The 22,766-nt window shown below is 52.5% G+C and overlaps 1 protein-coding gene across 1 annotated transcript; it reads left to right on the top strand.

Moving 5' to 3' along the window:
- The first annotated feature begins 1,320 nt into the window (after positions 1 to 1,320).
- On the top strand, positions 1,321 to 21,073 carry MYO1A (myosin IA). The gene is made up of 28 exons (XM_004466156.5): positions 1,321 to 1,616; positions 2,957 to 3,090; positions 3,222 to 3,337; positions 3,576 to 3,670; positions 3,888 to 3,992; positions 4,207 to 4,253; positions 4,397 to 4,460; positions 4,651 to 4,749; positions 6,770 to 6,873; positions 7,000 to 7,147; positions 7,630 to 7,748; positions 7,829 to 7,915; positions 9,273 to 9,338; positions 9,470 to 9,574; positions 12,099 to 12,161; positions 12,371 to 12,571; positions 12,725 to 12,951; positions 13,292 to 13,492; positions 13,737 to 13,830; positions 14,285 to 14,434; positions 14,547 to 14,615; positions 15,064 to 15,138; positions 18,604 to 18,738; positions 19,142 to 19,248; positions 19,657 to 19,789; positions 19,994 to 20,146; positions 20,323 to 20,450; positions 20,710 to 21,073. Exons 2-28 carry the CDS (start codon positions 2,977 to 2,979, stop codon positions 20,834 to 20,836), a joined length of 3,132 nt encoding a protein of 1,043 aa, XP_004466213.2. The 5' UTR covers positions 1,321 to 1,616; positions 2,957 to 2,976; the 3' UTR covers positions 20,837 to 21,073.
- Positions 21,074 to 22,766: the final 1,693 nt, after the last annotated feature.

Genomic DNA, 22,766 nt, shown 5'->3' with positions numbered 1-22,766 from the left:
TAGGCACTCAATAAATGGGTGAATGGGTGGACACAGATAGGCCTCAAGTTGTAGACCCTGGCCTGGGGAGCAGGAGGCCTGGGTTCTGGTCCCAACTCCTCTAGGCCACAGTGGTGTGACTTGGAAGGTGTTTTTCTCCCTTTAGGTCTGTTTCCTCCACTGCAATGTGAGGGATCTGTAGCCACTTGTGCCTCAGACACTGATACTGCTCCACCTATACATGGATTATGCTCTTACAATTACTTCCACTCAGCTTTCTCTCTTCCCTGCCTTTTTTTTTTTCTTCAAATATATAGATCAATAAATTATTTAAGGACAGGTCGGTAATGGAACTGCTGATGGGCCAGGCTTATGCAGAGTGCTTCTGTGAAAGCAGTAGAGTTTGGACCTTGAACCACACAGCTGTGGCTGGGAGTTGGAGAGTCAAGTCTCTACCTTTAGCTAAGTGCCTGTAATTACCTAATTTGATCTTTGTGCATGCCTGGGAGAGAGGGTGGTAAGCAGGAGGAACCTGCTATTTAGGAATTTTCCTGGGTGGAAGAAGGGGTAGGAAAATAGGATTTTATAAGCTTTTTATCTGAGGCTGCTATGTTCAGCTGAGCCAGGGCCTGGGAAACGATATCTCTGGGTCTTTCTCATTGTCCTAGGGTGAAGGATTAAAATTAGGAGCATCTGAGCTTGGACTGGGAACCATGGCAGACTTAGGGTCAGAAGGCTTGCAGTGTGCTCCTGGGGTTCTGTCCTGCATTAGCTGTGGAGCCATGGCCACATTGTGTAACCTCTGTGAGCCACAGTGTTTGCCTCTAGTTTTCCTTTTCAATGGAGGATCTGAACTGCCTACCTCCCAGGCTGAGTGCAGTGAAACTGAGACAGGCTATACAACTGTGAGGTATTGTTACCAGCTTTAGTCTTTGGGTCTCTGATCGGGACTGGTTCATAGGGGAAGAGAAGTGGGGAGGGATTTGGGAGTTTTTGTCTGCTTAGTTTCTCAAGTAATTTCGCTAACATTCCCTGATCCCCAATTATATAGGAAGGGTAGATTTGAGGGAGGAACTGTTTCTTTGCTGAGACGACTCCCTAGCCTGCCCTCCTTGACAAAATTTCTGACTTCTCTCGGAAAAGTTTTCCCTTAGTTATAAATTCCTTTTCTTCTGCTTTCCTCATTTCCAAATATGGGGGCAGTGGAGCAAGAACCCGCCTCTATTTGAGCCCTCAGCTAAAGCTGGCCGGACACCCCCTCCCTTTCTAGGGGGTCTTTCTGAAGCGATTCAGCCTCTTCCCTGGAGCATCAGGCCTCAGAAGGGTTAAGTGAGCCACACCCTTAGCAGGAACAGCCTCGGACTTTGTGCTGAGCGCGGTCTCTGGCCTCTCCTGGCTTGACTGGCACAGGGAGCCAGGCTGGAGAAGGCAGCACAAAGCAAGGCCAGAAGAGTGGACACTGGCAAGCGGAGGGCAGCCTCTTTCTGACTTCCCTGACACCATGGACAGCTCCTGCTAACGAAGGCACCTCTCCACCCGTGGGACCTGGGACTCCTATGCCCCCTTCCTGCCAAATTGCGATTTCATCTACCATTCTCCAAGGGGGCACTGAAGTTACACCCTAGTTCCAGTGTTGGGTGAGTCCTGTCTTGACCTTTTACTGCTGCTCTTGCCACATCTTGTGGTACCTCATCTGGGGCTGCTCCCTTTCCCCCTCTCCCACCCCTAGCCAGTTAGATTCCTCCTCTCAAATCCAAATCCAAAGGAGATGTCTTCTGCAACCCATCCCCTTTTGCTTCTCACCCTTCCCTGCCAAGTTACTTAAACCTTACCATTTATTTCACCTGGAAAGTGGGGTATAATAATACTACCTACCTGATAGGGGTATTGTAAGCATCAAATAAATCAGTATATGCAGTGTTTAGAACAGTGCCTGGCTGTGGGGAGTGCTGCGTGATTGCTAGAGACTCGTTATCCGTGTTACTGCTCCCCCACACTTGTTTCATAGGAAATGACAAGTGCTCTCCTTTCCTGGAGATTGGAAAAAGCAGAGTGCCAAGGAGAAGGAAGCTGGTGCCCTCTTCCTGTCCCACCTTCCATGCCTGCTCCCCGCTCCAGTTCAGAGATGCCAGGAGAGGAGGAGGATGTGGCTCCTCTTCCTGTTGGGGAGTGGCATTGTACTGGTGGCGCTGTCCTGCATGCAGCCACCCTGCCTACCCTGCCCCATAGGGCAGACCGAGGAGGGCTGCTGGGCCTCCTCCTCAGCGGACACCTGCTGTGTGCCTCCTGAGTGGGGACTGTGCCCTGTAATTCTCCCTGCAGCTCCAGCTCTGCTCCTCCTTGCCTATTCTTGCCTGCTACTAAAAAGCTAGGTGTGTCTTTCTGGGGCAAAGTCCATGAAACACAGAAGGTTACAGGAATGGGTGTAATGCTGGAGATAGAAAAATAGGGACCGATTTGTAGGCCTATCCAGAGGCAACCACTTGTTTGTTGGGGGAACAAACCCTACTTTTCTCTTTTGGCTATTCTTTTATGGAGGAACTCCTGCCTTGCCCTCTAACTCATCTTCTTGTGCAGTTCCTATTTAAAAAATGAAGCTCACCCTACCAATGAGAGGAGAGGAGAGACCTTTGGAAGAACTTTTAAAATTGGGTGGGTTGGGTGACTGAAATGGGCTATAAGAGAAAGAGGGTTGAGAATGAGAATCGGGGGTAGATAGGGAGTCTGGACTCTGGCCAGGCAGGAGGGAGAGAGCTTTCTGTCCCGGCTGAGTTATGAAGCTTCGTTTCCCCTTCCCTTCTAGCTCACTCTCCTTCAAACACTGCACTTCCCAGTTGTGGCTTACTGGGTGCCTGCCTTGTACCCTGATGGTCAGGGACAGGTAGTCCTGTCCTACCCTTGTCCCACCTTCACCAACCCTCACCCCTAAAGCTTAGCAGACATCATCAAACTGCCCCTCTCCCCCCCTTACTCTCAGGATCAGTAGCCTCTCCGGACATGGCTTTCCTGGAAGGTTCCATTGGTGTGGAGGACCTTGTCCTCCTGGAACCTCTGGCACAGGAGTCTCTGATCAAGAACCTTCAGCTTCGTTATGAGAACAAAGAAATTTATGTGAGTGCTGTTTGGGTGCTGCCAGCTGTGGGCATGTGGCCAGAGAGCTCATGTACTCCTGCTCCCCACCTCCCTACCCCACCTCACCTGCCCCTCTAGCTCATATCCTTCTCCTCCTTCCCCGGCTCCAGACCTACATTGGGGACGTGGTGATCTCAGTGAATCCCTACCAGCAGCTGCCCATCTATGGCCCAGAGTTCATTGCCAAATACCAGGACTATACCTTCTACGAGCTGAAGCCCCACATGTGAGTAGTGGGGCTGAGGGAAGGTAGGCCCAGCTTCCTGGCTGTGAGACATCAGCATCCTCTGTCCTTGCCCTGAGGGAGGTTCTCCAGGGCCCCTTCCTCCCCTGGTCCTCTGGAGGCCCCTTCCTAGGGCCTGTCACTTCTTGCCTCAGTCTGGTCCAACCAAGGCCTGGTACTGAGTGACAGATGGTGACCGGGGCTAGTCCTATCTCATTCACTGTCCACCCCCCCCCCCCAGCTATGCGTTGGCAAATCTGGCATACCAGTCCCTGAAGGAGCAGGACCAAGACCAGTGTATCCTCATCACAGGAGAGAGTGGAGCTGGGAAGACAGGTGAGACGCCTAACTGGAGGCGGCATGGAGTCGCCTCTGAACCAGCCCCTTTGTCTCTTTGCAAGCCAGGCCTAGTTCTGTCCCCCACAGAAATTCCTTCCCAGTTTTTCTGACTCTGAGGGGTGTGAGGTGCTGGAATGAGGGGCCTTAAGGAGGGTGTGGGGGGCTGCTGGGTCAGCTCTGGGTGGGGAGCCATGTGGGAGTTTCTCTTGGACAGAGGCTAGTAAGCTGGTGATGTCTTACGTGGCGGCTGTCTGCGGGAAAGGCGAGCAAGTGAATTCAGTGAAGGAACAACTGCTTCAGTCGAACCCGGTTCTGGAGGGTGAGAATTTCCTGCCTCCGCCCTCCCTCTCCCCTCCCCTCTCACCCCTCTAGAGTCCCTCAGTCCTAAACCTTTTTTTCCCAGTATCCCAGCAACCACTGTTCTCATGGAAAATCTAAGATAGGTGTGAGGACTGGAAGACCTTCCTTCCCCCCTCTAGAGCCCTGCCTCTCCCCTCCACCCCACCTCACTTCCGCTCTCCTCATCTCTGCAGCTTTTGGCAATGCTAAGACCATTCGCAACACCAACTCCTCTCGATTCGTGAGTGAGCATCTCCCGGGCCTGGGAGGGGCAGGGGTGGGGGTTTGGGAGGGAGGAATGCAGCACAGACCCCTCCCAGGCAGGGTGACAAGAAGAGGATGAAGCAAAGTCAGTCTCACTCTCTCTCTCTGGTCTCTCTGAAGGGGAAGTACATGGATATTGAGTTTGACTTCAAGGGAGCTCCCCTCGGTGGCGTCATCACGAACTGTATGTGTCTCCCCCTTTCACTCACCACCTCTCTCTTAAGCCTGCCCACTCTGCTAATCTGCTGTGGTACAAAAGAGGACTATTAGAAAATAGACTTCCAACCACTAGAGACCAGGGATGAGGGCAGCCTTAGGGTGAGGCCACAGTATCTTCCAGGCCTTCCTAACATTATTATCTGATTCTTGGCCAGACCTGCTTGAGAAATCCCGGGTGGTGGAGCAGCTCAAAGGAGAGAGGAACTTCCACATCTTCTATCAGCTGCTGGCTGGAGCAGATGCACAGCTGCTAAGTAGGTGCTGCCTGGAGCACCCCCAACTCCATTGGGTCCCCAGAACCTATGTTCCCTTCAGGAACAGTCCTCACCTTTTGAACCTTCCCTGTCTCCCCATCCCCCAAGACCTCTCCTGGCCTGCATTCTTCACCCTGGACCTTACTCACCCATTGTTCAGAACAAATCTCCTGACCTGTGTTCTCTTCCTTTCCTGGCGTTTTATTGCAAGAGATAAGCCTGATTGCTGCTTCACTGCTCCTCTGTCCCACCTGGGTTCCTCTTTCCCCAAGCTGGCTTCATGAATGGAACACTCATTTCCATCTGCCATCCTTTCCTACCTTGAGGTTTAAGGGAGTTTATTGATCAGCAGGAAAATTGGTAGGATATTACAAGTGCTCAAGAAACTCTCAGTGAGCTCTAGTGGAAGTTGTCCTGGGTCTGCATCTGCCTCCCCCTATTCCTGATTTCTTCTGCTTACCTAGTTCTATGGAAGCTCCATTCATTCAATCCTCGAATATCTCTTGAACACCTATTACGGTCATTGCGTTAGCCTCTAGTGATACAAAGATGAGTAAGACATGGACCCTGTCCTCGAGGAACTTATAGTCTTTTAGGGACGGCAGATGTGTGAATAGTCACATTACAATACAGTATCATCCGAGCAAATAGGCCTGTGCAGGTGACTGTAGGAACAGAAGGTGTGGAGCACCTTGCCTTGTCCTGGGGATGAGTTCATTCCAGCTAGCCTGACCTGGAGCTGGACTGGCCCAAGGAGGCTCTGGGTAGGCATCACTGCAGGGTCTGGTGGGACTTGAGGCCCTGCCAGATTAGGCTCACAATCCCTTCTCTAGCCGTGAGCACCATGGGTGTCTGTTCCCCAGAGATTTGTCCCTTGGGTTTTTGGCTATTCTGTGCCAGATTTGTGCCTGTCTCTTTTTCCCCTCCTGGAGATCTATGGTTGAAGATTCCCACAGGACTCACTCTCCCTCCTGGCATAATAGCCTCAATCATTTTCAATTTGTCTGAATAATGGGCGCTTGTGTCTTTTTCTTCCCAGTTCTGCCAGAGGAGGCCTCTTTATCCATTGGTTGAGGCTAAGTCTGGGCTGGGTCTCATCAACCAAGGGCCCAAGTCTTTCTCCCTCCTGGTGCCTTTTTCCTAGCAGACTTCTATTTCAAAATTTGTGTTCCAGGGGGAAGTTCCCATTAAACTCGTTTGAGGGACCCTCCCTGATTCTTAGGTCATTTGTATAATAGATCACTGACATCCCTCAATCTCCATGATTAACCTAATCCTTCCCATCTCAGAATGGCTTTGACCATTCTCTTGATCTATTTATTTTTTATTTTGTAAAGTTCCTGGATGCCAGCCAGGCATCCAGGATACAGAGATGAGAGACACGGTCTCAATACATGAGTCACTCATTTGTGGGTGAGACTGACAAAAAAAAACAACCCATGTGATATGGATTGGGATAGAAATTCCCCATGGGGGAACACAATAGAGCTCTCTGGTTCAGCTCCTGCAGCATCAGAGAAAAATCTTCTGGAAGCTGTGTCAGGGCCAGGGAGCACGGTACCTGCTCCTTCGTTGGTGCTCAGTGAACAATTAATGAATGAAGCAATCCAGGCCAAGGGTGAGGTGTCGAGTCTGGGGGTGGGTGGGAGATAGGTGCTTTCCTTTCTTCCTGTACACTCATCCTCTCAGAGGTACTGAGATCTGAGCAGGATGGAGGTTTTGCCTGTTCGTTTTTATTATTTAGAATTTATGAGTGAGGAGAAGAGGAGAATGAGGCTTTTTTTTTCCATAAGGACTGGAATAAAACTCAACTACGAACACTTCACACTTAAAAATTTAGTCTACCGTCAGAAGGATTAATGATCCCAAAACAAAGGAGGTGGGGGAAGAAGCTAAAACAAAAGGGGTCCTTTGAATAAATGAGTGAGCCAGCTGAGGGCAAGGGCTATGATGTGTCGAGGCTGAAGGGCTCCAGAGAGTCCATGTGCTAACCCACTTCCCTTCACACTGGCCCCCCCAGAGGCTCTGAAGCTCCAGCGGGATACGAGTGGCTATGCCTACCTGAACAAGGAAGTGTCCACAGTGGATGGCATGGATGATGCTTCCAACTTCAGGGCTGTACAGGTGGGTGCCAGGGCGGGGTAGGCTTGAGCCCTTGGCCATCCCCTGAGCCCAGGCCCAGGCTTTGAGAAAGGAAGCACTGGACTGGCAACACCAGCCCAGTTTGTGTTTTCTGCTCCCTCCCCCAAGAATGCGATGACTGTGCTTGGGTTCTCGGAAGAGGAGATTCAACAGGTGCTAGAGGTGACAGCCCTGGTGCTGAAGCTGGGGAACGTGGAGCTGGCAGACGAGTTCCAGGCCAGCGGGATAGCAGCAAGTGGCATCCGTGATGGGCAAGGTTTGAACCATCTTGCTGGAGCACCCGTCCCCCCAAGACCCCTGAATCTCCTGTTATAATTCCTGCTCTTCCACCCGCTCCAGCCTATTCCACTTCACCCTGATTCAGTCCCACTCAGCCTGCACCTGAGTCCTCCCCCAAACAGACTCAGTGAGAATTCCCAGGGAGGCAGAAAGAGAAGAGCTTTTGAAGTTTGACAGACCCATGTTCTGGGACCTCCCTGAGTCTCTGCTGACTCTTCTGCAGAATAAGTGGGGATAATCCCACCTATTTCAGGAGAGTCTCGGATTAAAGTACATCATGCATGGGAAGTGCCAGATCTCCCTTCTCTCCTTCCACACAGAGATTTCCCCAGGGCCATGTTCTCGATTGGCCCTGCCTCCCCAGCCCAGTCTCCCAGGCAGTTTCACTTATCAGGCCCACCTCTCTCCCCTGGGGGAAAGCCCTCTCTCAGGCCATGTTGCCTTTTCTGGTCACTTTAGGTGTTGGGGAGATTGGGGAGATAGCGGGTTTGAATTCAGAGGAACTAGAGAGAGCTTTGTGCTCCAGGACAATGGAAACAACCAAAGAAAAGGTGGTCACTACACTGACTGTCATCCAGGTAAGGGGCTCTCTGGGAGGGCACTGGTCTTGAGTCAGCTCCGGGGCCGCCCACACTGACCACCCTGGCCTGGCCTGCAGGCACAGTACGCTCGGGACGCCCTGGCCAAGAACATCTATAGCCGCCTCTTCAACTGGATAATAAACCGAATCAACGAGAGCATCAAGGTGAGAGAGCCCTCCTCCCTCAACACTCTCCTTCCTCTGTCTCACCGTTCTCGTCCTGGTTTCCGTAACTCGGATTCTGAGATGAACAGAGTAAGGAAGTTGAGGAGTTGGGGGAACGGTTCCTTCCAGTAGTGTGTCCTGGAAACCTCCCTGGTTTTGGAGGTAGGCAATCTGGCTGCCTTACTTACTAGCTGTGTGGCCTTTCAATTTTACAGAGATTCTGAACCTGGGTTTCCCAGTTTAGAAAGTGGGGCATTAATGCTCCCCACTTCGCAGGGCTTAGTGAGGATCAGGTGAAACTACGTGCTTGGTTACCATATGACCCCGCAATTCCTCTCTTTGGGATATATATCCAGGAGAATCGAAAACACTCGGCCACTCACCAACTTGTACACAAATGTTCTAGCTGCATTATTCATAGTAGTCAGAAAGTGGAAATAGCCCAATGTCCATCAACTGATGAATGAATAAACATAATGTGGTCTATCTATACAATGCAGTATCTTTAAAAGAATAATGAAAAGTCATAAAAAGGAATGAAGCCCTGATACACGTGACATGGGTAAGCCTTGAAAACATTATGCTAAGCAAAAGAAATCAGACACAAAGGCAACCAATTGTGTGGTTTCCTTTATATGAAATGTCCAGAATAGGCCAATCCAAGAGAAGAGAAGTTAGAGTAGTGATTCCCAGGGGTGTAGGGAGTGGCTGCTAACAGGACCAGGGTTTCTTTCTGGGTTGATGAAATATTCTGGAATTAGGTAATGGTAATGGTTGCACAACCTTGTGAACCTACTAAAATCACTAACTTGTGCACTTTAAAAGGGTGACTTTTATGGTATGTGAGGTATAGTTCAATAAAGCTGTTATTTTAAAAATTATGTACATGAAAGTGCCATATATTTAGAAGGTACTCAGGGACAGCAGCAGGGTAAAATGGAATTTGAATCCAGGTTTGGGTAAAATTTTAGCCCTTCTGAAATTTGAGTTTATATCTGTAAAATGAGAATACTCATACCTTATAGGGTTATGGTAAGAAGGAATGAAATAAGGATGTGAGATTGTTTGTAAACAGCTCCACAAATGTGAGGGCAGGTTATTACCCCAGAGGAGTTGAATGTCTCTCCCTCCTGCCAGGGCAGCACCATTCTGGACCTGATTTGCATCTTCCTTTTGTCCCTTTCCCCTATCCTTGCTTGTTCTCCAGCATGTGGAGGAGGAAGGAGAATAAATCACAAGGATTTCTTTCCAACTCCCCCAGCTCTGTTTGGCCCCTGTTTCAACCACGTCTGCCCAGAAGGGCCCAGCCTGGTGTGCAGAGGGGCCTGGCCTCAGATTTATCCTTCCTCCTCTTCAGGTCGGCACTGGGGAGAAGAAGAAGGTCATGGGGGTCCTGGATATTTACGGCTTTGAAATCTTATTGGTGAGAGAGATCCACTCAATTAGTCCCTCCCTAGGGTTCGAGGCAGGAAGGCTCAAAGTGGTCGGGTCAAGAGGAAAGGGGGTCTCGGGTGAGCTGCTCTGCCTCTCTCTAACCCACGTACACTCCCTCAGAATAATAGCTTTGAGCAATTTGTGATCAACTACTGCAACGAGAAGCTACAGCAGGTGTTCATAGAGCTGACACTGAAAGAGGAACAAGAGGAATATAACAGGGAGGTAAGTCTTCTCCCTACTTCCCCTTTCTTAAATGACTTCTAGGCATTTGCCAAATCTTCCTCCTTGATCATAATTTCCCCTAAGTCGTCCCCAGTTGGGATCACAAAAGGCAAAAATTTCCCCTTGCACAGCTGAATATTCCAGCATTACCAAGTAGCCCTAATTCTCTGCTCTCCATCCCTGCCTCTCCCAGGCTCCCCACTCCCCACTCCAGGCCAGGTCAGGAGGGCCGCAGGGTGATGGACGGGAGTGTGGAGAGTCCTTTCAAGAGTGAAGTGACAGTGGAGGCTGGCCTTTGTCAGACTGTGCTCCAGACCTAGAAGGGACATGTCTCCTGGGCTTGGCACCCACCACATCCCTTTCTGTGTCCTTTTCTAACATCTGAGTCCTTTGTGCCCTCCAGGGCCCTGGCCGCTGTTGCCATCTCCTCCTGTAGCACCCTGATCCCCGACTTCGACAGAAGTGCCCCATGGCGCAACATCTCCACACTCCCTCCCTGACCCAGTAAAAAGCCCCATGTTCTATGTCTAGGTGTTAGAAAAGTCCTCTGCTTGAGCTCATCCATCCCAAAGTGTGAATGGCTGAAAGTCTCACTTGTTAAAACCCTCCCAGCAATGTTCCCTTGTGAGCTCTCAGGAATCTGTTATGCAAAATTTTAGGTAATGTGGTTGCAATGTGTGGAAATATATATATGTATTTTTAGGAGGTACCAGGGATTGAACCTGGGACCTCATAGATGTGAAGCAGGTGCTCAATCACTGAGCTACACCTGCTCCATTTAGTTCTTTCGCATGTTTTTATTTTTAAAATTTAATTTTTTTTTACAGATTTATTTTTTTATTTCTGTCCCCCCCCCCCCCCCGCCCAGTTGTCTGCTCTCTGTCTCTCTGTGTCCATTCGCTGTGTGTTCTTCTGTGACTGCTTCTGTCCTTATCAGCGGCACTGGGAATCTGTGTTTTCTTTTTGTTGCATCATCTTGTTGTGTCAGCTCTCTGTGTGTACAGCACCATTCCTGGGCAGGCTGCACTTTCTTTCACGCTGGGTGGCTCTCCCTACGGGGTGCACTCCTTGCGCGTGGGGCTCCCCTACGCGGGGGACACCCCTGAGTGGCAGGGCACTCCTTGCGCACAGCAGCACTGCACGTGGGCCAGCTCCACACAGGTCAAGGAGGCCCGGGGTTTGAACTGCGGACCTCCCATGTGGTAGGCAGATGCCCTAACCACTGGGTCAGTCTGCTTCCCTGAAATTTAATTATTGAACAATTTTGAGTTTTGAAACCTTCCTGTGTTTCAAAACTCAAAAAGCTTAAAAGTGTGTATAGTGAAAGTCTCCCTCCCTCCCCTGCCCCAGCCTCCTAGTTCCCCTCCATAGCCAGAGGCAATCAAGTGGGCCTTCTTTCAGGGGCATTGTAAGTGTGTACAAGCCAACCTGAAAATATATTTTCCCACAGATGTTTTTACAAATGGCAGTAAATGCATTCTATCCTACACCTTGCCTTCATCTGTTAACAAGAGGTCTTTCCATATCAGTATGTAAAGATCCCTGTTTTTTTTTTTTTTTTTTTTTTACACCTACATGGGACTGTAAGGATATCATAAGTCACTTAACCAGTTGGGGGAAGTGTTTATGGGATGTAGGGGAAGGGCAACTTTACTTATTCCACTTGGTTTTCTCTAAAGACCTGTGAGAGAGGAGGGAAGAAAAGTCTCGAACTCTCCAGCCCCACCTGGGAATGGCCTCAGCCTGGGATGTAGGGCCCTTGGGACCGGGCTGGGGTCAGGCGCTATCTTGCCTGCAGGGCTGATGTCCAGCAAGTTCCATTCCTGTTTTTAAATTTTATTTTTTAAAATTATACAGTCCCAAGGTATCATGTAGACCAATAGTTGTCAAAGCGTGGTCCTGGACCAAGAGCATCAGCCTGGCCCAGGAGAGTGTTGGGAAGGCAGATTCCCTGGTTCTACCCAGACCTACTGAATCAGAAACTCTGGGGGTGGGAGCCAGCAGTCTGTGCTTTAACAAGCTCTCCATCGTGATTGTGATGTCCATTCAAACTTGAGAATCACTGATGGAGGTCTTTGAAGATGTGTCAGATTAGTTTTGCTCTTTAATGATAAGCTCACTCCTGGGCTCAGGTTTTATAATTCTTCGTTACCAGAGAGGTGTGGACTTTTGCTCTTCCACTTGCGCAATCCTTCCCCATTCCCATGCTGGGGTAATCCCTAACCCAATCTTCACCCTGCATATGACACGCCCTCTCCATCCTACTCCACGTGCAGGGCTCCCTGCCCGGTCTCACCTCCCTCATAGCTGCTCTGGGACCTTCCATTTGTCTGACCCCGCCTCGATTCTCCACCCACCTTGGAGGGGTAGGGAGGGCAACAGGAAGCACACCAAGGAGCCTCTTAACTAAGGGCCTTTCTGATGGTCCCTTGTGAGGTAGGGGAGGGGGCTCTGGATCTGGTGAGCTCTCTGGGGATTTATCTTGGGCCTGCTCCCTGTAATCTGCCACGTCTTCCCTCACCAGGGCATACCGTGGACAAAGGTGGACTACTTTGATAATGGCATCATCTGTAACCTCATTGAGCATGTGAGTTATCCTCTTCTTAGCTCTAGGAGACCTCGCTTTCCAGATTACCTGAACATGCTGCTCTTGATCCTGTCCCACCTCTACCCCGCCCTACTTGTAAAGGATGATAATGAGCAAAGGATGAGAGGAGGCAGAGGGGGCAGTGGTGAGAACAGGGGCCTCTTGGAGGACAGGTCCAGGTGAGGCTGATCTTGTTCCCCCCGGCCCAGGGTCAGCGAGGCATCCTGGCCATGCTGGATGAGGAGTGCCTGCGGCCAGGGGTGGTCAGCGACTCCACCTTCCTCGCGAAACTCAACCAGCTCTTCTCCAAGCACACCCACTACGAGAGCAAAGTCACCCAGAACGCCCAGCGCCAGTATGACCAAACCATGGGCCTCAGCTGCTTCCGCATCCTCCACTATGCGGGCAAGGTGATGTGGCAGGGCTGGAGGGCAACGTCTAGGGCTGGGCATGGGAAAAGTCAGTGGGGAGATGAGAGTTGGGGGTACTTGACAATGAGATTGGGCGGCCGAGTGCTGGGATGAGGTCGTGGGGCTTCCAAACCAGTAGCCGCCCCTCTCCAGGTGATGTACAATGTGGCTGGCTTCATTGACAAGAATAATGACCTCCTCTTCCGGGACCTGTCCCAGACCATGTGGAGGGCCAAGCACCCCCTCCTCCGGTCCTTGTTTCCTGAGGGCAATCCCAAGCAGGCATCTCTCAAACGCCCCCCGACTGCTGGGACCCAGTTCAAGAGTTCTGTGGCCATCCTCATGAAGAACCTGTATTCCAAGAACCCCAACTACATCAGGTGACGTGCTGGGTACACAGTGAACAGGCTGCGTACAGGCTGGCATGTGCAGGGTCTGTGCCCTGAAGAGCAGGCCCCTTGGGGACAGTCTCTGGAATGAGAGGATCCGAGGCCCTTTCCTCATGTACAGCAGGGCCAGGGGAGGAGCTGAAACTCCTGAAGGAGGAGAGAGAGCATCAGGCTTTGGGAGGGACCACTCCGCAGTGAGTGACGCTGGGAAGGCCACTGTGACCCTTTCCTATGAAGTTTTTCAACAAAGGGAAATGGATGCAGAACCGGGGTGGGCTACCCTGGCAGAGGTGTTGGGTCCTGAAGCCCGTGACTCGCCCCCCTCCGACAGGTGCATTAAGCCCAATGAGCAGCAGCAGCAAGGTCACTTCTCCTCCGAGCTGGTGGAAGCCCAGGTCCGGTACCTGGGGCTGCTGGAGAATGTGCGGGTACGACGGGCAGGCTATGCCTACCGCCAGGGCTACAGGCCCTTCCTGGAAAGGTACCGATTGCTGAGCCGGAGCACCTGGCCTCGCTGGAGTGGAGGAGATCGGTAAGACCCGGTGGGGAGACCCGGGAGCAGGGCAGGGCAGGGGCCGTCCATAGGGGAAGGACCAGGAGGGGATGATGCTGTGCTCTTCTGCTGAGGTCCGGTGAATAGCTCTTTGGGGAAATGAATTCTTACTCTTCAGGGGCTCTGAATCTGTTTGGGCCCAGGATGAAAAGGGCTAAGGTTAAAGTGGAGGCAGCCTCTCCTGGGCCATCCCTCTGCAGCTTTCCCTCACTTGCCCCTGCAGGGAGGGGGTCGAGAAGGTCTTGGGAGAGCTGAGTATGGCCCCAGAGGAGCTGGCCTTTGGGAAGACAAAGATCTTCATTAGAAGTCCCAAGACTGTGAGTTTGAGAATGAACTTGTCTTTGGTGGGGGTGGGAAGGCAGAAGAGTGAGAGAGCCCACCGAGGGAGGCCGGAGGGGAGGGGAGGCTCTAGAATCTGGAATGGACAGTGAGTGGGGCAGTCTCCTCACTGCAGATGAGCTGAGTCTTGGGGTCCCCTGCACGCCCCCGTGCCCTCGCATGGCCCTCTGAGTGCCCCTGCCTGAAGTGGTCTCCTGGAGGGCAGGGACAATGTTCCACTCCTGTTTGGTTTCCCAGCTCCTAGCACAGTACCAGCTATAGCATAACCATCCAGTAGATGCTTGTTAAGTAAATGAATGAATAAATGATTGAGCTAGCAGCGATCACGTAAAACATGAAATGTTGACTGGGAAGCCTCTGAACCGGCGGCATGGGAGGAAAGCACTGTTGTTCCCTGGGCCAGCTTCTCTGTCCCCTTCTCGCCACCACCAGCTGTTCTACCTGGAGGAGCAAAGGCGCCTCAGACTCCAGCAGCTGGCCACGCTCATCCAGAAGGTGTACCGGGGCTGGCGCTGCCGCGTGCACTACCAGCTGATGCGCAAGAGTCAGATCCTCATCTCCTCCTGGTTTCGGGGCAACATGGTATCAGTCACCCCCAAAGTCCAGGCCCCTCACTCTAGTGGGATGCGGGAGGCAGGGTTTGGGTGGGCAAGTCCATCAAGGGGTTCACTAACCGGCCCAATGTTTTCTGCAGCAAAAGAAACACTACGGGAAGATGAAAGCATCGGCAATGTTGATCCAGGCCTTTGTGAGAGGGTGGAAGGTAATGGGGATGGGAAGAGGGATTTCCTCCACATCCGTGGTTCCGTCCCCCACATGGAAACCTCTGGATTGTGCCAGCTGCTAGGGAGAAAGACTAGCAGAGAGGAAGTCAAGCCTGCCTCCAGGACCTACCCCAGTGCGAGTGCACGGTGTGTCATTGTCTGCGAGTGCACGGTGTGTCATTGTCTGCGAGCTGAGAGTGTGGTGTGTGTTGGGGGAATCTGGACATGAAGGTCAGGGTGTGCCTCTGACTGGGGGACGTGGGGGGGACACTCTGCCTTCTGCTTTAAGAGTCTTCCTCGATACTGAGTTGTCTGACTTGACCCCTCCCTCCAGCTACATCTCAGCCCTTTACCTCATTCTAGAGCTCTTTGTGGTCAAAAATGGTAGACCTCTTCCTTGTACCCTGTCCGTCTCCACTTTGTCTTCTTTCTTGTATGTCCCTGCAGGCCCGCAAGGAATATCGAAAGTATTTCCGGTCAGGGGCTACCCTCATATTGTCAGATTTCATCTACAAGAGGATGGTGAGTGGTGAGAGTGGAGGTGGGAGGTGGGGGAGGGAGTGGAGGGAGGGCAGGTTTGAAAGAGGAACTGTGGGGTTTGAGAAGAGGTGATTCAAAGCTTTCCTAGCTCCTCCTGGATCTGACTGTTCTAAATCCTGGGAGAAGAGGGAGGGTAGCAGCCTCAGGGAGCAGGCCCCGCCTCTAGGGCCCTGGGGGCAGAATCAGAGAGCTTTTTGGCCATTCCAGGCAGCCTGCTGGCCGGAAGGGCACACCCTCCAGCTGGCCCGGGCGGGACTGGGCCCCTAGGAGGCTGAGGCTGGATGTTTAACAAATGGCTGCAGAGGCTGAGTCTCTTTGAATAGCAGATTGAAGATTAACTAGCATAACCTGAAGAGATCGCTCTTGGCGCAGCAGTGAGGAATCCCATGGCGCTCTCTCGCCTCTGAAACTCCAGCAGAAGAGTCAGCTGGAGAGCCCAGGAAGAAGGACCTGTCTTAATCCTGGAGGATTCAGGCCAGGGCGGGCAGGAAGAAGCCAGGGCCTGGATAAGCATTCTAACTATGTAGTTTCCAGTGGGCGAAAACAGGGCAAGAGATGAGTGATTTCCAGCAGATAGCGATGGTGCTGAGCAGCTGGGAAACCAGACAGCGAGAGCAGCATTTCCAGTGAGGCCCTGGGAAGGCTGGAGAGGCAGAGGAGGAGGTGACCTGGGGTAGAGGGCTGGTACCCGTTACAACTGACCGCCGCTGACTTAACAGTTAGGACTCTTACTAGCCATGCTCGTTCCGATGTGAGTCAATCACTTGGAGCCCCTCGGTTGTGGGGAAGGCTGGATCCTTTGGCTGAGGAGAGGAAGTCTGTCTCCTCTCTTGCTGGCTCCAGTGTGTCTGCCTGCCTGCACGGCTTATGTGTTCTCCTGCTACATACCTGAGGCCTATAATCTGATTTTGCTCTTATCTCCTGACTGCCCCCTTTTCCATCTTTTCACCTGTGTATTCTCAGGCAGCTGCTGAATGTCAACCCAGAAGCTGCTGGGTTTAGACCAAGAGTTCCGTCAATGGCTCCCCCATCGGAGCCTGCCGAGGGCCACTGAGCATTGATTCCCCCAGCCAATCTGCTATTCCATACATTTTGCCATTGCCTTGACCATACCTAGGACAGCATCCACTCTCTTTTGAACGCTTACTATGCACTAGGCTCTTGGCATGCTTCAACTCACAAAACGCTTTAAACAACTGTGAAGTGAGCTCGGTTCTTTCCCCATTTTATAGGTAAAAGTAAGGCTTGGGGAGGTTAAATAACCTGCTGGGGGCCCCCCATCTGCTAAGTGCCTAGGGCTGGGGTTCAAATTGACTCCAGACCTTTTAACCACTGTCTACTACTGCTCTCCCACCCCTAGTTGAGGCCTGGGCAATAAGACATCCCTGGCCCTGGAAGGACCTGAGGGAAGGGGGCTGCCCCAGGGAAGAGAGCATTTTCTGGATTTAGAAAAAACACAAAAAACTGTCAGAAGATCCACGGGAATCGGAGCAAAAGGGATTATGGGAGATGCCCACAGTCAAACCAGTCCAAGGACTGGGGACTCGGGGGTGAACTGGAGGCCTCGCAGGCCCAGATCCTGTGGAGCGAGCCCAGTAGACCTTCCAGGAGCAGAAGCTCCCCACAAGAGCTTGGGAGTTCCTGGAGAATTAGAGAGTGGTAGATACCAGGCTCTTTTTCTAATTTTTTAATGAAAAATTTTCATAAAAAGTCCAAGCATTTGGAAGTACCCAAGATCGAGTCATTTTCAATACCTTCGTAATTCTACCTGTAAACAAGCAGGGTGCTGGGTGCTCTCATGATTTAAAGATTTCAGAGTCCTTGTTCTAGATTAGGGGAGACTCAGCAGATGCAACAGGGGACACTTGATTGGATCCTGGATCAAGAAAAATAAAAAACAAATGTATAAAGGACATGCGGGGAAATTTAAGTATGGGTTGCTGTTGGATGAGTGTTTCTAATTAATGTTTATTTTCTTAGGTGTGGTGATAGAGCAGTGATGTGTAGTATGTCTTGGTTTTTGGGAAATGCATGCTGATATTTTAGGGGAAAATGTCATAATATCTGTAACCTACTTCAGGATGGTATGGGGGGTATGTTTATATATTTATATGAGCATGTATGTGTCATTGACAGCAATTAACAGATGAGGTAATATTTTAATACTGTAAGTTGATAAATTTAGATGACGTTTACTGATGTTCATTGAACAGTTTACTTAACTTTTCTGAAGTTTAAAAACTTTCAAAAAACAAATTATATTAAATTGAAAAAACAACTTAGGTTAGATTATGTTACACTTGAGCTCAAAACTCTCCAATGGTGTCCCATATAATTCAGAATAAAAGCCCAAGTCTTGCCCACAGCCTACAAGGCCCACTGTGGTCTGCCTCTGGCCCCCTCTCCCCCCTTCTCTCCTCTTACTCAGGCTACTGCAGCCACACTGCCTTTCTCTCTGTTCCTGGATCGTGCTACCGTTTAGTTCTGCCCTGGCCCTGCCCTTGTCAATGCAGATAGCATTGCATTTCATTTAAAGCACTTATCACTACATTATATTATGTTTTACATATATTTGCTTGTGCTCTGTCTCCTTTCCACTCACCGTAGAATGAAAGCTGTTAGAATAAAGACTGTCTGCTCTGTTCACTGCTGGGTGCCTGACCTAGACAGTGCCCAGCTGAAAGCGGGTGCTCAATAAATGTTGAATGGTGAAAAAATTCTAGATCTGGGGTCCTGCCTTCCAAGGACTTACTGTCTAGAAGAGGGAGACTTCCACATAAAGAACTTGTAGCACATAGACACAGGTATAGACCAAGTGCTATGGGCCCTCAAAGAAAGGAGAGGCCACTCCTGGCCAGGGGAATCAGGGAGGGCTTTGGACTGAATCTCAAAGTGGAGGATGTGGCTTAACAGAGTTGAGCTAAGAGTACAGCCTGAGCTAAAGGGGCAGAGTGACACCACATGGGTGGGGACAAGGACCTGACAAGTAGTCCTGCCTGGCTGTCGTGCCGGGAAATGCAGGGGACCCTGTGACCTAAAGCTGGACTCTAAGTGGAGGACTCTGGATGCCAGGCTGCAGTGTTTGGACTGGGCTGGTCCAACAGCCAGCACAGGCAGCAGCAGCCAACTGTGGACCGCTGCGAGCCGAGAGAATCAGGAAGCTCCAGCAACAAAATATTGAGGCCAGCTTGCTGCCCTAGGTAGCACTGATTAAACCAATTCTTCCCGCCTTCCAATCTCCCTCTTGTGCCCTCACCTCCCAACTCCAAGCCTACAGTTCGCACTGAAAGAGATCCAGGCAGGTGATTCCCTCACCTTCTCAGCTCCACTTGCTGCTCCCATAGAGGTGGCATCCTTCCTTTTAAGTGGCAGCCTCTGGGTGCGAAGTGTACACACCAGAAAGCGTCTCTTCTCATTCCACTTGCTCTGTCCCTGCTCCCAACCCAGGCACAGAAATTCCTACTGGGGCTCAAGAACAGCCTGCCTTCTACCAATGTCTTGGACAACAAGTGGCCAGCTGCCCCTTACAAGTATTTTCACAGAGCTAATCAGGAGCTGCAGCAGCTCTTCCACCAGTGGAAGGTGAGTGGGGCCCTGGGCAGCACCCCTCGTACCCAGACACCTTCCCTCTCCTTTGTTCTTTTTCAGGAACTACTGAGCATCCATCTGGGACTGGGCCTTGCACTGTGTGCTGAGCACAGATCCCTGTTGGTGCTTGTCCTCAACTGCTTTCACTCACCTCCCTCTGCATGCCCTCAGTTCCTGCCCTTGTCCTCAGTGTCCCTCCACCCCCTGCCCTCTCTCTGAAGTGTCGGGCACCTACCCTTGTGCCTCTGTCTCTCTTTTGCCCGAGTGTACCCTAGTCCCTGTCCTCCTTCCATGTCTCTCGGGAAATGCTCCTGTCCCAACAGCTTCCCTCCCACCTCTGTCCCCCAGCCCTGCCCCTCTCCCTCCACCATCTGAGCTCCTGCCCTCCCATCACCAGTGCAAGAAGTTCCGGGACCAGCTGTCCCCGAAGCAGGTAGAGGTCCTGAGGGAGAAGCTCTGTGCCAGTGAACTGTTCAAGGGCAAGAAGGCTTCATATCCCCAGAGGTGAGGGCCTCCCAGACCCTTGCAGCCCCTTTCTTCAAGTGCAAAGAGGAGATTCCGCTGGTGGGGTTGGCTGATCTAGGTGGTTCTCAGGCTTTAGTCCATGAGCATCAGAATCACCTGGCAGGCCCCTTAACAGGCAGGTTGCTTGGCTGCTCCTCAGTGTTTCTGATTTGATTCAGCAGGTCTGGGGTGGGGCCCAAGAATTTGCCTTTCTATCAAGTTCCCAGGTGCTGCTGCTGCTGTTTGTCGGAGGCCACACCTTGAGAACCCCTGAGCTAGACCATGTGGTGGAGGGTGGGCGAGGGGGTATAGAGGACTAAGATGGGGACTCTGGGAGGGAGGCACAGGGCCGTGGGGGGCCAGCGGTGAAGACTGGTCTCCACTGCCCACCCTCCCATGTGTCCTCAGTGTCCCCCTACCATTCCGCGGTGATTACATCGGGCTGCAAGGGAATCCCAAGCTGCAGAAGCTGAAGGGCGGGGAGGAAGGGCCTGTGCTGGTCGCAGAGACCGTGAAGAAGGTCAATCGCGGCAACGGCAAGGTGACGGCTAGCCTCCTCAACTCCTGCCATGGTCTGATCCAGAGCCGTGGGGCCGGCGGCTGAAAAGCAGGCCGGGCTGGTTGTGTGTGAACTCTGGGTTTTCCTCCAAGAAGCCTCTGGCTCCGAGTGGAGTGGAGTGGGGTGGGGTGGGGTGGGGTGGCGGTCAATCCCTGCCTTTACTCACCTCTCACGTTCTGTCCCTAGACCTCCTCTCGGATTTTCCTCCTGACCAAGGGGCGGGTGATTCTCGCGGACGCCAAGAAGTCCCAGGCCCAGATCGTCATTGGGCTGGACCGCGTGGCTGGGGTGTCGGTCAGCAGCCTCAGGGATGGGCTGTTTAGCCTGCATCTGAGTGAGGTGCCGGAGCCTCACTCCCGGTGGGGGCAGAGTCTCAGACAGGAGAAGGGGGCGGCAGCACGGGGCTGGGGCGGCCTGGAGGCTGTGGGACCAGACCCCTCACCCGGCCTGTTCCTTCATCATCTGATGAGGTGAAAAACCAATCCCTTCCCCGACGTCTTCTTCCTCTTCCTCAGACGTCATCGTTGGGCTCCAAGGGGGACTTGCTGCTGGTCAGCGGGCACGTGATTGAACTGCTGACGAGATTGTCCCGCGCTGTGCTGGATGCCACGCAGCGGCAGCTGCCCGTCACCGTGACTGAGAAGTAGGGCCACGAGCTGGGGCTGAGGGAGGGCCTGGGCCGGTGACCGAACCGTCGGCCCTCGTGACTGGGAGAACTGGCACGGGAGAAAGTGGGGCATGCCATGTGGAGGCTCAAGAAGGGTTTCTTAGTGCCCCCACCCCCCTCTCTCTGGGGATGGACTTGCCTCAGGGAGGGGAGGTGGAGTGATTATGAAAATGTGGGGGCAGGGCTATGAGGAGATGGGGCGCTAGCTTTGTCTTTCTTGTCTACCCCCCTCCAGCTTCTCAGTGAAATTCAAGGAGAGCAGTGTGGCTGTCAAGGTCGTCCAGGGCCCTAGGGGTGGTGGGGATGGCAAGCTCAGCTGCAAGAAGAAGGGGAGTCGTTGCCTGGAGGTGACCGTACAGTGAGGCGGGGGCCTAACACGAGACAGCAGCTTCCTCCTCCTGGACCAGCACCAACCATCCTTCCACCCACCTTTTCAGGAGGATTGCTTGTCCAACCCTCTGATTGTGGGGTGGGGTTTAGAGATGGAAGCACCCTTGAAGAGAACTTTTCTTCTCCCGAACCTTTCCAGTGTCTCCTCCAAACTTGGCTTCCTCCCACCCTCACCCTCTGCCCACTAATAAAACATGCCTTCTGTGCGGTTTGCTGAGTTTGGGTGGCTCCCATGTCCTCCCCCCATCTTCTCACCCAGTTACACTTAGCTCCCCTCCCCCACTCTCCTTCCCCTCGCTCAGGCTCCTTGGAGCCAGCTAAGGCAGATAATAACACTAGAAAAGAAGGGAAATTGTCTCCGGGCTCCTTGACCCGCTGAGCTCTGATGGAGAGGCTGGGGTGGGGAAGGGGGGGTCGGGGATGGGACCCAGGTCGCAGGTGGCCAATGGCCTGATTCATTAAGTGTGTCCCTGATGGAAGAAACAAGGATCCCTGTCTTGGCGGAAACTGGGATCCTTTGGAGATTAAGTCAGAAAAGGCGCTCAAGGCTGGAGGACTCACGTAAGCTGAGGTGAGCTGGGGGTAGGCAGGGTGCCCTGCATCTAGGAGCTCAATCATGCCCCACCCCCAAGCCCAGCGCTGGGCTGCTCACACCCACCCCCCTGGCAACCCCTTCCTCTCCATACACCCCAGGTGCCAGGCTGCTGCCAGCCATCTTTGCTAATCACTGTCCCACAGCTGGGTCCTGCAGCTGGTGACACTTGGACAGGCAAGGCTGCCCCACCCAGACTTTCCTTATGACTCGACCTCTTCCCTCTTGCCTTTGTTTATTTTCTCTGTGTGTCATCATCGTCATCTTTTCCTCTGTCTCCATCTGTCTCGCACCATCTCATCCCTGTTTCTGTGGGCTCTGACTAATAGTAATATGTACTATTTTGTAAAATGCTTTTAATCTTTTCCACCCCCCTTCACATCTACTTCCTCATAGACTGTCTCGTGTCAGCCCTCTCTTCACCTTTGGCGAACAGACAGCCCATCTAGGTGCAGTATTTATATCTGAGCTCTGAGAGCCGGCAAATGGCCGCCTGTGCTTGGCGCCTCCTCCTCTCGCGAGCTCTGCCTTCCCTGCCTCTTCCCTGACTCCTCCGCTGAGTTCACCGTGCCTTGAGGCCGGGGTCTCTCCCTCACCTCCACCAGCAGGCGGCTCACAGCCCAGGTAATCAGGCTGGCCGGGGAGGCCTGATGCACTGTTCTTCCTGCCTGCAAATTAATCTTGCTCTCAGAGCACAAGCCGCAGGAGCCTCTGGCACACCCTGTTCTGAGCTGAGTCTGGACCCAGGAGTCGGCTCTCTCCAGGCGGGTGAGATGCTCAGCCTGTCTTGGGGGGGGCTTGCCCAAAGTGGGGTAGCTTGGCCCCTGGCCAGCCTTCCCCACCCGACAGCGCCCCCCATTCTTGACTTCTCAGAATCTGGCCGAGGAGATCCTGCCTGGCAGAGAGGGCGGTGGGCCACCCGAGCCCGACCGCCCCCGCTCTCTGCCTCATCTCCTGCTCCCAGGGCCCAAATTGTCGTCACTTGCCCAGTGAAGTGTCTGGTCATTTTCAGAAGCAATTTCAGGAGCACACGCAGCTGCTGCTCCCTCTCCTGCTTTCCTGCTCCCAGGGCTGAAGGCGCTGTCAGCTCAGAGCCGGGGGCAGGTGGGCAAGGCCTGGGGCCTCTGGTCGCCCTTGGTCGTGTGGAGGGTGCCAGTTCAAGGAGGGGCTGGGGTCCCTCTCATTCTCCTTTCCTCGCCCATCTCTCCCTTCTCCCTCCTCTTTCTGTCTTTGCCTCTCTTCTCTTCGAGGCCCAGGAGTGTCTTTCCATCCCCTGCAGCCTTCAGGGTTTCAGGCTCCTCGCCTCTGTT

Source organism: Dasypus novemcinctus, chromosome 12 (assembly GCF_030445035.2).
Source record: "Dasypus novemcinctus isolate mDasNov1 chromosome 12, mDasNov1.1.hap2, whole genome shotgun sequence".
NCBI lineage: Eukaryota > Metazoa > Chordata > Mammalia > Cingulata > Dasypodidae > Dasypus > Dasypus novemcinctus.
This window is presented reverse-complemented; position numbering and strand designations above follow the sequence as displayed.